The sequence below is a fragment of the Micropterus dolomieu genome, linkage group LG07, assembly GCF_021292245.1.
Source record: "Micropterus dolomieu isolate WLL.071019.BEF.003 ecotype Adirondacks linkage group LG07, ASM2129224v1, whole genome shotgun sequence".
Lineage (NCBI taxonomy): Eukaryota > Metazoa > Chordata > Actinopteri > Centrarchiformes > Centrarchidae > Micropterus > Micropterus dolomieu.
The window spans coordinates 31,782,093-31,793,961 of NC_060156.1; the positions used below are offsets into that span (position 1 = coordinate 31,782,093).

General features: G+C 41.4%; 2 protein-coding genes across 11 annotated transcripts in view; both read right to left on the reverse strand.

The window, feature by feature from the left end:
• Window positions 1-5,168, reverse strand: part of LOC123973521 — an 18,623-nt gene extending 13,455 nt beyond the window's left edge. Inside the window, exons 1-5 of the mRNA XM_046053621.1 lie at window positions 5,108-5,168; window positions 4,421-4,513; window positions 1,898-2,027; window positions 1,256-1,428; window positions 801-949 (exon numbers count right to left, since the gene is read on the reverse strand). Coding sequence (XP_045909577.1) covers window positions 801-949; window positions 1,256-1,428; window positions 1,898-2,027; window positions 4,421-4,469 — 501 coding nt within the window. The 5' untranslated portion in view covers window positions 4,470-4,513; window positions 5,108-5,168. The remainder of the gene's footprint in view (window positions 1-800; window positions 950-1,255; window positions 1,429-1,897; window positions 2,028-4,420; window positions 4,514-5,107) is intronic.
• Window positions 5,169-5,285: 117 nt separating this feature from the next.
• Window positions 5,286-11,869, reverse strand: part of LOC123973893 (interleukin-20 receptor subunit alpha-like) — a 21,065-nt gene continuing 14,481 nt past the window's right edge. For all 10 annotated transcript variants that reach the window (XM_046054252.1, XM_046054257.1, XM_046054255.1 and 7 more), the window contains 2 exons: window positions 10,430-10,554; window positions 5,286-7,628 (listed from right to left, as the gene is read on the reverse strand). In XM_046054252.1, the coding sequence (XP_045910208.1) occupies window positions 6,825-7,628; window positions 10,430-10,554 (929 nt within the window). In that variant the 3' untranslated portion in view covers window positions 5,286-6,824. The remainder of the gene's footprint in view (window positions 7,629-10,429; window positions 10,555-11,869) is intronic.

The following is an 11,869-nucleotide window of genomic DNA, read 5'->3' on the forward strand; positions in this document are numbered from 1 at the left end:
CAGGCAGTTCCTTTGACCTCATGATTCTCATTTGCTCTGACATGCACTGTGAGCTGTAAGGTCTTATATAGACAGGTGTGTGGCTTTCCTAATCAAGTCCAATCAGTATAATCAAACACAGCTGGACTCAAATGAAGGTGTAGAACCATCTCAAGGATGATCAGAAGAAATAGACAGCACCTGAGTTAAATATGAGTGTAAAGGGCAAAGGGTCTGAATACTTATGACCATGTGATATTTCAGTTTTTCTTTTTTAATAAATTTGCAAAAATTTCTACATTTCTGTTTTTTTCTGTCAAGATGGGGTGCTGAGTGTACATTACTGAGAAATAAAATGAACTTTTTTGATTTTTGGGAAATGGCTGCAATGAAACAAAGAGTGAAAAATTTAAAGGGGTCTGAATACTTTCCGTACCCACTGTACATATAAAAACACTGTTATATAAATGAATTACCCAATTTAGATTTGGTTATAGCAGTCCCAGCTACCTACATACCCACAGCTCACACGTGACATTTCTTAAACTCAACACAGCTTACAGTTAAATTTCAAAGCATCCAATTTAAGAAATTTGGGGGCACTTTATTTAGACTGGTAATTTTCTTATTATGAGATCCGCCTTTGGTGTTAAGCCTTAAAACTCATGGACGTGTTACTAAAACCTGACATAATAGAGGACATCTTCTCACCTGTAGAAACACAGCCACATCTACACAGCATGTTCACTTAAATGTAAGAATCATGAGGGCACAAGTGGATCAAACTCATGTATAAAACTGTGCCAGTCCATGTACAGTACCTGGGCTTTGTCCCCACTGTGGCTCGTGATCTTGAGTTTGTACTGCAGAGCCTCATAGCTCTTCCTAAGGTGTTCCAAGGGAGGCTGGAGGTCCACACAGAGGCCGCTGCCACAGGGAGTCACAGTCAGCAGCGGCAGGTCCAGCTGAGCTGAAGGTAGATATGGGGACAACTTCCATCACATGACAGAGGAAGTGCTGTAGTTACCCACAGGGATGACTATGAAACTATGAATCACAAGCTCTTGTTACTGTAACAAAGTCATTTTTGTGTACTTGTTCCCAAAATTAGTTTAGTTTTATCGAGTATATTTTATTTCAATGTATTGTACTTTGCTACATTCATTCCATGTTCTAAATGGAAACGTGCACTTACTGTTTAGTAAGAGAAGAAGTAGCTCTCCATTCTATGTCCCCTTTACTCAACATCTTCTCATTATAATACAGTGCCACTTACTGTCTCTGATGGGTTTAAATCGTCTCTGGACTGCTTTTGAAGCCTGCGAGTCCAGCAGTGCTGTAACATTGATGATGTAGACCTGTTCTGGTTTGGAGCAGGCCTCTGTAAGGTTGCAAACCAGAGGGTGCTGGACACGCTCACACCCAGACACAGGTACATAGGAAGTTCCCCTTCAGGACCAGAGGAAGGAAAGAAGCAGACTTTAGGGGGTCAAAAAAACCAACAAGTCCTGTTTTTCAAGTTACAGGCTGACTGGAGCAGTAGGCTTCAGGTGTTTTTTACTGAGAAGCCACCACTGGCTTCACTGTACAATGCAGTTATTATGAAACCCTTGCAGGACGTGGTGAAGAATCAGATGTAGCTTTACACTTTCTGCTGTGAACAGAGCAGAACACAAAGCGCCATTTAATGTGGATCTGACGTTATGCGATACCTGATGAGCTTAATATTGTCTATGTCAAGCACGACATGGTGCTTCATGCATTAAACATTAGAACCTGCTTGGAGCACTAGATGGATAGAAAGACTTGCAACAACTTGATACACTTGTCTGTGACATCTCTGGGTGTGTGTGTCTGTACAAACATTTACAAGGACGCTGTTAGTACAGTTATGGGCACAAACACAGACGAAACCCACCTTTCTGTGTTAACTGAGACATGGTAGTAGACTCCTGGGGGGGTCCCTGGTCCAGGCTCCCATTTCAGCATATGACTGAAATGGACTGAGGTCAGATCCAGGTTGACAGGCTGGGGGAGTTCACTCACAGCTGGAATCCAAATGAAGAGAACAGAACATGGATATGTACTGTATGTATGGTACATTTCTATTCAGTCAGACTGGTTTTTGTGTTTGCCTGGGGGCAAAAGCATGAGTTAGATGGCTTGGCTACAGACACCACTGCAGCAGCCTGTCAGTGAGCTGCTGCGGAACGATGTTAGCGCTCCCCCTTGTGAGTTTTGCAAAGGTGGATAAAATGTTAGCCATCATATTTTCTAAATGTTTCATGTTTCTCCTAAATGACAGCTTATCTAATCTAACACCATTACTGGCTACTGTTGAATATATATTGTCGTACTAGTGCTGGTAAATTAACCTCAATTAAACATCTGGTTTCTTCAACTTTCACTCAGGAGTAAAAATCAGAAACTTGAAAGAAATAGTGATTTGTCATTTATCGCAATAATTACCGATATTGAATGATAAGACATTTTTTATGGTGATAACATTTTTGCCCAGTCCTGTGTTATACTGTGTAGACAATAATGCAGATGAATGACAAACTGCACCCCGCTCTCCCTTAAACACCAGTCACACCTATCAGGAAATCTACAATGTATGTTTCTATTTCATTTATTAATAAAGCTTCCATCTAAAACAACTGGTTACTGGCTGAGATACTATATAAGATTGTAGTCTGAAGGAATAATGGAATTATACATGACTTTTCTTTGTTTTGATATCGCTCGACCACTATTAATAAGAATTTTAAGTACTTCATCTTTCGTGCTAAGCCATACTGTGTTATCCACAGATATGCCACTATTAAAGGGGAACCTGACCAATTATACACATCAAGTCTGTTCACAGGTCTTGGGAGCACTACTGCATACTTGATGATGAATTTAAGGCTCCAGAATAGGGCTGAACGATCACTTGCATTTGTGATATTATCGCGATGTGATAAAAAACGAGATTTTCTAATCACCAAGGCTGCAATTACACTCCGGTCACGACACCCACGAGTAAAGCAGTCTGCAGACGAAGCATCAACTTCACACGTTACGCTGTACCTTGAGTTGTTGTTGTACAATGGCCTTAAGCTTGACAGAAGCAGACACTACAGAAACTTTAGTGTCACCCAGGGAATGAAAGTAGCACCCGCGGGTAACGTGGTGGTGGGTGAAATCGGCGGGCCACCTGCCGCTTTGACGGACAGCAAAAATGCACAACAGAACGACACGTGTAGTGAGGTAAGTGCATTGTGGCGATCGGCGCCTGCGTCACGCACACAGCCACCAGTCAGCTCAGGGAATATCTGTGAAACGGCGTTTGAAACCAAAACGCGCAACAGAGGTCCAGTCTGTCCCGAGTTACAGTCTGGTTACAGCCAGTGCTCTGCTGACCAGCATCGGAGGCTGAGGGGGAACTCCGGTGTTGTCGGAGAATTACGAAGCTTGTCTATTAAACACGAGAGGCGACACTTGGTTTTATTTTCGTTGGCCAACGTTTGAATTGAACCTCAAACTGAGTATTTTTTGTTTGCTTACTGGGATACAGAAAGATGGACTCCTGGGAGATTTGAACTGAGATAAGGTAGCATTAATTAGTGGTTGAACTGTGAGTTTTGTATGGAGCGCTTACTGTCACACACTGTGGTGAACTGTGTTTTTCTTGTGGTCTGTATAGGTAGGCTGACCTGATGATATTATATCATTTCATGTCATGACTTGACTCAAATTATCTTATCTCATATTATTATAATCTGATACTTCTTCTCCACCATTGCTCATAATAATTCTACTTAATTCATCATAACACAAGGAAGAACAGTGTAGTTCTATCTATCCAATATTGTGTTGGTCACACTATACACTGATTTACTGCTTGTCCATTTTGACTAACACAGAAGGTAAAGAGCTTAAAAATTAATCGCATATTAAATTGCAATATTGATTTGAAAAAATCGCAATTACATTTTCCAAAATCGTTCAGCCTTACTCCAGAAGAATCTGCGCTAAATCTGATAAATGCAAGAGACATCACTTGAGTTAGAGTAGGCTGGAGCTCAAAAGAATCAGATCCCTGTAGCCTGCTCCTCATCTCTGCTTGAGGCTGGAGGCTCCAGGGTACCTTGGCCCCTATGTAGCATGACACTGGAATCTCCAAAATGTTTTGATTCTCAAAATAGGTCTTCAGCACAACATTTAGACTTTGTTTAATTAAATACTTTTTAGAAGCGTCATTCAGCAAGAATGAGAAATGACATATTTAAAGGTTGTGGTTCATATTGTGCGTGCTTTTCAGTGAGCGAATACTGATGTGTCTCTGTTTTACGTATTTTAATCACTCTGATGCTACCTGTTATAATGTCAACTGACTGTCAGCTTAAATCTTTGCAATAAGACTCATATCATCACCTGACAGTCTAACGTTACTCACCTGGCAGGACCTGAAGCAGCCATGTGAGCATCCAGATGAGAGCAGTCATGGTAGCCACACCATCTCTGCTGCACCACCATCAGCTTTCACTTTCTGCCATGACAAATCTGCAGTTACTGACTGCGACCTTTACTCTCACATATGTCGAGTGCTTCAATTTATGCTCCGTTTATTATACTAGCGTTGAACAAAAGCTGCCAAGTCAGTGATGAATGTCACAGAACTTCACTCATGTCTGACAGCTATGTATAATGTAACTCAACTGTTTGAAAAGCTTCGTCACGACTTGTAACCGAACACTTAGCTTACATTAAAGTTGAGGTAATACCAGTTACCTTTTATATTGTAACTCTAAATTTGCTAATTATCCTTACTTTGCCTCTGTACCGGCTTGGTTAGCTTATAACAACGTTACATCCACTAGAAGACACTTCCAAAACAAAAATTTAACGCTGAAGACAGATAACGCGCTCTAACGTTACTCTGCCCAGAAACGTTAACTTAACGTTAGTTGTTTTTCTCAGGACGCCCACTCGCCGCAAATGTCAACGTTATCTAGTTAGCTAGCTAACTCACTAGCACTGACTTTGTCAACATGTAAACTAACAAACTAACTTTAAGCTTTTATTAAGTCAAAAGCTACATACTGTTGAATACATCTAGTAGTATATTTGATATCAGAGCTACCTGTCCTCAGAAGCGTTTCCATGTTCCTCAACTCATTTCCGATAATCACAGGACACTGCGGCTGCTCCTGCTGCCTTTACGTAACTCTAGTGATGTTGTATTCGCATTTTATACCACAATGTGGCTTTTGGCACAATGCCGGCACACTTCATTAATAATGACACAACAACAATACTAATAGATTTTCGGGAACAGGTTACTTTAATTTGCAGATCCACTGTTAAAGCAGCTCCATCTATATGGAAGTATGAGGTTGTATATCGGGAATGTATTTAGGTTGAAAAACTGACATATACAATTCAAGTGGTAATATACAACATAAAAAACATAAGGCTATAGTTATGTTACACATAAAAAATGAAGAGACAGCATACATTCCCAGCTGCTTTTCCCCAAGAAGCGTTTCCCCATCTCGGTTAACACGGAAAAAAATATCACAAAAACCTTTAGCTCCTGTTGGGGTCTTGCTGTTAGAGATAATTGACATTTGTACAGCAGTTCGTGAAGGCAGCGTCTCATGAGGCTGTTGGTAGGAAATCACGTGACCTAGCAGAACACAGGGGAGGGAGGCGCAGTACCATTTTAAACTTCAGCTGTCATACTCACACAGAGGATGGTTGTTTGCGGTATTGACTGATATTGTGATATGAATTACAACAAGGAGAATGATCATTATTCTCATTCTCACTGAAAAATATATTTGAATTAATTACGGTGTGATTTTTGTAAGGTTCTGTACCAAACAAAGACGTTTTCTTAAGTCTGTAGAATATGACATGTAGGCCAGGACATCTCTGCCACACAATATTTAGCCTTTTTAACAGAACAAGAGCACAGATGTAAATAATAAAATGATGGCTGCATTCTATTTATCTGCTTCAGTTTTTTGGGCCCTGGTATTGTGTCATGGCTTACTGGGACTCCTGAATATAAAAGAGCTAATGTCAATGTTATTACACATATTAACACATGTGCCTTTCCTAATATGACAGGCCAACATGTCTGCTGTGAGGAAGAACGATATCTCCCTTAAATGTGGGGTGATGACTTTGGCTTACATGAGGCATCTTTATTTGTTTGGCCTTTCAGGCAGTGCTGTATCATTAAGAGGTATATTTCTGATCTGGTGATTTTACTTTGCATAAGGTGAATGGGCGCACAAATATAGCAGCTTGCAAAAGTAAACAAAACAATGAGGACTGAGGATTTGCAAGAACCACGTGCTCATCACCTACAGTCAGGACTTATAGTGGAGACTGGTAAATACTACAGAAGTTTAATTCAAACATTAGCAAAATGCTGTTTGTTTCCATTTCATCTTTCAGACTGATGATGCAGATAAATATTTAGCTTTCCTTAACTTTTCTGGCATTGTACTCTGAGATTTGGTAATTCAAAAATGGACTGGTCTTGAAATACACTTTCTTTCTAAATAACTGAATAGAAGTGGTAATAAGCAAAAGACTGGATGATGAGTTAATTGAAGCATTATGCATCTCTGCTGCCTTCAAAAACTGTCAAAATGCAGGTGGCTGCTATGACATTATAGCTGCAGGGGAAATGTGTTGATGTGCTGAGGCCTTGCCTTTCCTTAAGAATAAAACAACAAAATCAACCTCCCTAACTTCTGCTAATATTTCAGTTGGACTTTTCCTTTAATAAAAAGCAATGTACCTATTGGGAAGAAATTCATTAATGATACTCATACATCAACATATCATGTGTGTCTTATATATTCCTCCTCCTCCTCCTCCTGTGTCTCATCATCACACCAGTCAGACAAAGTGTCTGCACGTCTGCCTTCAAACCCAGTAAAGTCTTCTTGTGTAGGTAACATTAATGGCACAGATGTTTGATCATCTGACTCAGTTGGAAAGTCTGTGTGGCTCAAAGTCCACTTTAAACCCGTGGGTAGTAAAGGCTCCTGATTGGATGGTTTCAAAAACTCTGTGAGAGAGTCTTCTGTATTCTCCACTTCCTTCTCCTTTTCCTCACACACAGCCAGTGCAGCGAGGGTGACAGAGAACAGATTGATATTGCCTGAGCTGTCACACACCTCCACCTCCTCCTTCCCCTCCTCCTCCTCCTCCACCGTATCTATGACATGCCCCTGGACCACCCCAGGTATGGAAACCTCTGCTCCTTCACCTTTGGCCTCATCTTGATCAAGTGCCACATGTGTGACCTTAACCTCAAACTCTGCGTCCGGTACCTCCGCCTCCATTGTCAAAACAGAGTCCCCCGGTGCACCCGGCCTGCTCTTCCCAACCACATAAACAGAGTCCCAACAGGAGCTTTCACCTGAGGAAAGCTGTTGAGGTCTATCCATGTAGACATGTGTCCCTTCCTCTTCCTCCTCCCCCTCCCCCTCCCCCTCCCCCTCCGCGTTAGCGCCCCTGGTGACAGGCTGTGGAAGAGTGGGATTGTTGTGCTTCCTCCGTTTGTCGCTCTCTGAGCTGATGGAGATCGGATCAGGGATTATTCTCTCTGTTGTCAGGATGTTGTCTCGGTACTGAGTAATCTAGAGTGGCAAACAGGGAACAGAGAGACAAAGACAGAGGAGAAAGTAAGTAGTACAGTGCCAACTAAAAGATGCACCATCCCTAAACAGTAAGCTCTCATCTATTCACCCAAATGAAGTCATGGTGCTGGCTGAGGTCTAATGCTGGTTTCACACACGCCATGCCAGTGCTGGGGCAGAGGGAGGGGTTTTTGTGCCAGGTGGAGTGCTGCCGGCGATGCGAAGTACGCGACCACGTGATAAATCGCAGGCAACGCTTCACTGCGCAAGGTGGATTTTTTTGTCTTTTGACCTGAAATTCACATGAGGCTGTGTTACGATCGCTGTTCAGCGTTCAGACTGTCCGGATGTCATCGACGGCTTCTCGGAGAGTTGTGTGCAGAGGACAGGGACATCGTGCAGAGCGGAGGGACAGCTGCTGAGCAACAGGGAGTTCTGGCGGTGCCGGATCTTCGCGCTGCATTCTGAATTGATAACCGAGGCTACTACTGGAGGGAGGAGCTCAGAGTGAACTGCATTTATGAATTAAGATTTTGGAAATAAAACATTGATTTATCTTCACTCGTGCTTCTGCAGTGAGCTACTGTGTTTCCAGCCTCCACTGTTGTAACTGTAGCTGTCCTGTGTGAAGGTATCATTGTCAACAGTGTTGAGAGTAGAGCAATGTATTGCTTTTTGCGGTTACGCAGTAATACAATTTAAAAAATTGCTAATATTATACCCGTTACAATCATGCGTTACAACGCATTTTAACCAGAAATTAATTGGTGTTTTTTTTTTGTTTTTTTAATAATTCTCCAACACTGAGAAGCTGCTGTCAATCCATCCTGACTGATCCTGTCGAAGTGTCGGGAGAATCAAATAACCAGTGACGTTATGCTGCTGTACCTCGTGCGTAAATGCAACAGTGTCTATCGTAATAGGGAGACCAATCATCCTACCCCCACTCCCGCCCCCGCTATTAATCAGAGGGTTAATTTTTATGACAAAGACCTACCCGATCCGTGGATATAACTGCACATCACTAGAACCCACCTATGCAGCACATCTTACTATCAGAATCATGCAGCAGTGAAAGTAACTCAAAGTAAAGCAGAAGTAGTGTAAAGCATTACAATTCAGAGACAGTAATATTGTAAAATAACTAATTACTCTCAAATGACTAACTAGTAATTGATAATGTATTACATTTTAAAAGGAACTTGCCCAACACAGATTGTCAAATTGTGTATTTTGGCTGATTTAATTCGATTCTGACTGCAAAACGTTCGCAGCTCAGTTTCTCCTGCATTAACATGTGTTTTTCCTAATACAGATCAGATAACCAGATATAGATCACATGTTTATACTGACCTCCACTAACCTCCATTATATTGTCAAAAACAAATCTTGGGCGTGTTCAAAATTATAGCAGTGTGGAGCTCAATTTGTGAAGTCATGTTCCAGACATTGTTCAGAAGAACAGCTTTGATTAAAAAGTTGACTGGAGAGGGGAAAAGATATAAAGAAATGCAGAATAAAATGGCAACCAAAACCAGAAAGATGTGGAAGAAAACGTAAAACTACTACTCGAATGGAATGAAGAATAGCCTGAATGGCAAAGACTCAGCCAATGATCAGCTCCAGGGAGATCAAAGAAGGTCTAAAATTACCTGTGAGTACTGTAACAATTAGAAGACGCTTATGCAAAGCCAAGCTATCAGCAAGAAGCCCCCGCAAAGTCCCATTGTTGCAAAAACGAAATGTGCTGAAGAGGTTAGAATTTGCCAAAGAACACATTGACTGGCCTAAAGAGAAATGGCGCAACATTTTGTGGACTGATGAAAGCAAGATTGTTGTTTTTGGGTCTAGGGGCCGCAGACAGTTTGTCAGACGACCCCCAAACACTGAATTCAAGCCATAGTACACTGTGAAAACAGTGAAGCACGGTGGCACAAGCATCATGATATGGGGATGTTTCTCATACTACAGTGTTGGGCCTGTTTATCACATACCAGGGATAATGGACCAGTTTGAATACATCAAAATACTTGAAGAGGTCATGTTGCCTTATACTGAAGAGGAAATGCCCTTGAAATGGTTGTTTCAACAAGACAACAACCCTAAACACACCAGTAAGTGAGCAACATCTTGGTTCCAGACCAACAAGATTAACATTATGGAGTGGCCAGCCCAATCCCTGGACCTTAATCCAATAAAAAACTTGTAGGGTGACATAAAAAATGCTGTATCTGAGGCAAAACCAAGAAATGCTAAGGAATTGTGGAATGTAGTCCAATCGTCCTGGGCTGGAATACCTGTTTACAGTTGCCAGAAGTTGGTTGACTCCATGCAACACAGATGTGAAGCAGTTCTGAGAAACAGTGGTCATACAACTAAATACTAGTTCTGTGATTGACAGGAAAGCTAAATCTTCAAGCATTTTTCAGTTTATACAGTAAATTTTTGAGTTTGTTAAGAAATGTGCAGACACTGCTATTTTTTTTGAATAGTCTAATATTTCTTTTTCCTCACTTTCTGTGTAAGTAATGACAAATTGAATGATTTTTTTCCTTCATATTTTGATTTTAAATAGAATGTGCAGTGTTCCCAATGCATTTGCATGTATAGAAATAAAGGCTTTTTCAAGGATTTGGGCCTTTAGTCACTTTTTTCAACACACTGCTATTGTTTTGAACACAACTGTAACTAAAAATAAGTGAGAAAATGTGTTTGTTTTAAATTGAAAGTGTGACAGAGAGAGAAACATTCATGCCAATAAAGCACACTGAACTGAACTGAGAGAGTGAGAGGTTTCTTACAATTAATGCTCTGGGCAGTTTCTGTTTACAAAGGAGTCCAGTGTAGTAGAGGCAAAACATGGAGGTCATCAGGACACCAACAACTAACATCAGAAGAGCAGCAACTGAACCTACAACAAGAGGGCCTGAAAACACACACACACACACACACACACACACACAATGCATTAGCAAACTGGCATTTTCCTTGCCTGTGACGGTTTTGGTAACTTTCAGTTCCTACCAGTCATGTCCTTTTTAACAGATTTTAGTCCACCTTTTGTTTTAATTTATTTTACCTTTGGCATCACGGTGTTATTTTACTCCAGATAGTTATTGTATGGATCACTGTCCTGCCACATTATACCACACTTTATTCATTCAACTTAAAAAGAGGCATCAGGTGCTTTTGGCAGACATCACGGTGCCCTTTATTCACAAAAATAGAGCTCATAATCTTCAAAACCATAACACTGTAACAGCCAGTGAAGACTGACCATTTGTTTTGGGGTGGGCCGGTCAGATTAATAATATCAATGTTTTCCACACATGGACTTCACTCAGGCGGGCCACCAAGTATGTAAACGGCCGCCCAAATATATTTGGCAACCCATTTTTGTATTTTGTAGAGAAACACACAGAGAGATGCTGTTCCGTTCTAAGACAAGGACACTGCAGATATTTTACAAGCAGGTTTCGATAGGCTTCCTCATTAACAATCCTCATGCGGTGCACCTGCGGCTGAAAGCAGGACTGCAGGTGGAAATCGTGACTGCAGTGTCATTTAATTTCATAACCTAAGTTACTAGAAAAAGAAATAAACTGTCATTCTGTGGGAAACACTGATCACCTGGTCCCGAGATGGGCTGACCAACCCAATCAGAGGTACATTCACTCAAAATTAGCGCTAGGAAGAAAACAGTGACACACAAACATACTTTGGGTTTGTAATTAACTCTACAGTAGAGTATGACAGTAACAGCTGACACACGGCACACAGACTCTACAACATACTCAGATGGAGAGTATATGTAAACTTGTCTATGAAGATTCTCAGTCATCCAGGTCATAGTTATCCAACGAGGGTTAAAATGAAGGGCAACTGGACTTGGTTGAAGATACTGGAAGACGTTCCTGGACAACAGAACTAGCCTCAGCCCTGACCAAATCTGCAAATTACTCGACCTCTGTCTAAACACCACCTACTTCCAGTACAACGGTGGATTCTACAGACAGAAGCATGGCTGTGCCATGGGCTCACCGGTATCCCCGATTGTGGCCAACATCTACATGGAAGAAGTGGAGAATAAAGCCCTCAACTCCTTCAGAGGAATAGCACCGAGCCACTGGTACAGATATGTGGACGACACCTGGGTCAAAATCAAAAGCCAGGAAGTGCAAGCCTTCACAGAACACATCAACTCTGTGGACAGTAACATCAGGTTCACACGAGAAGATGTT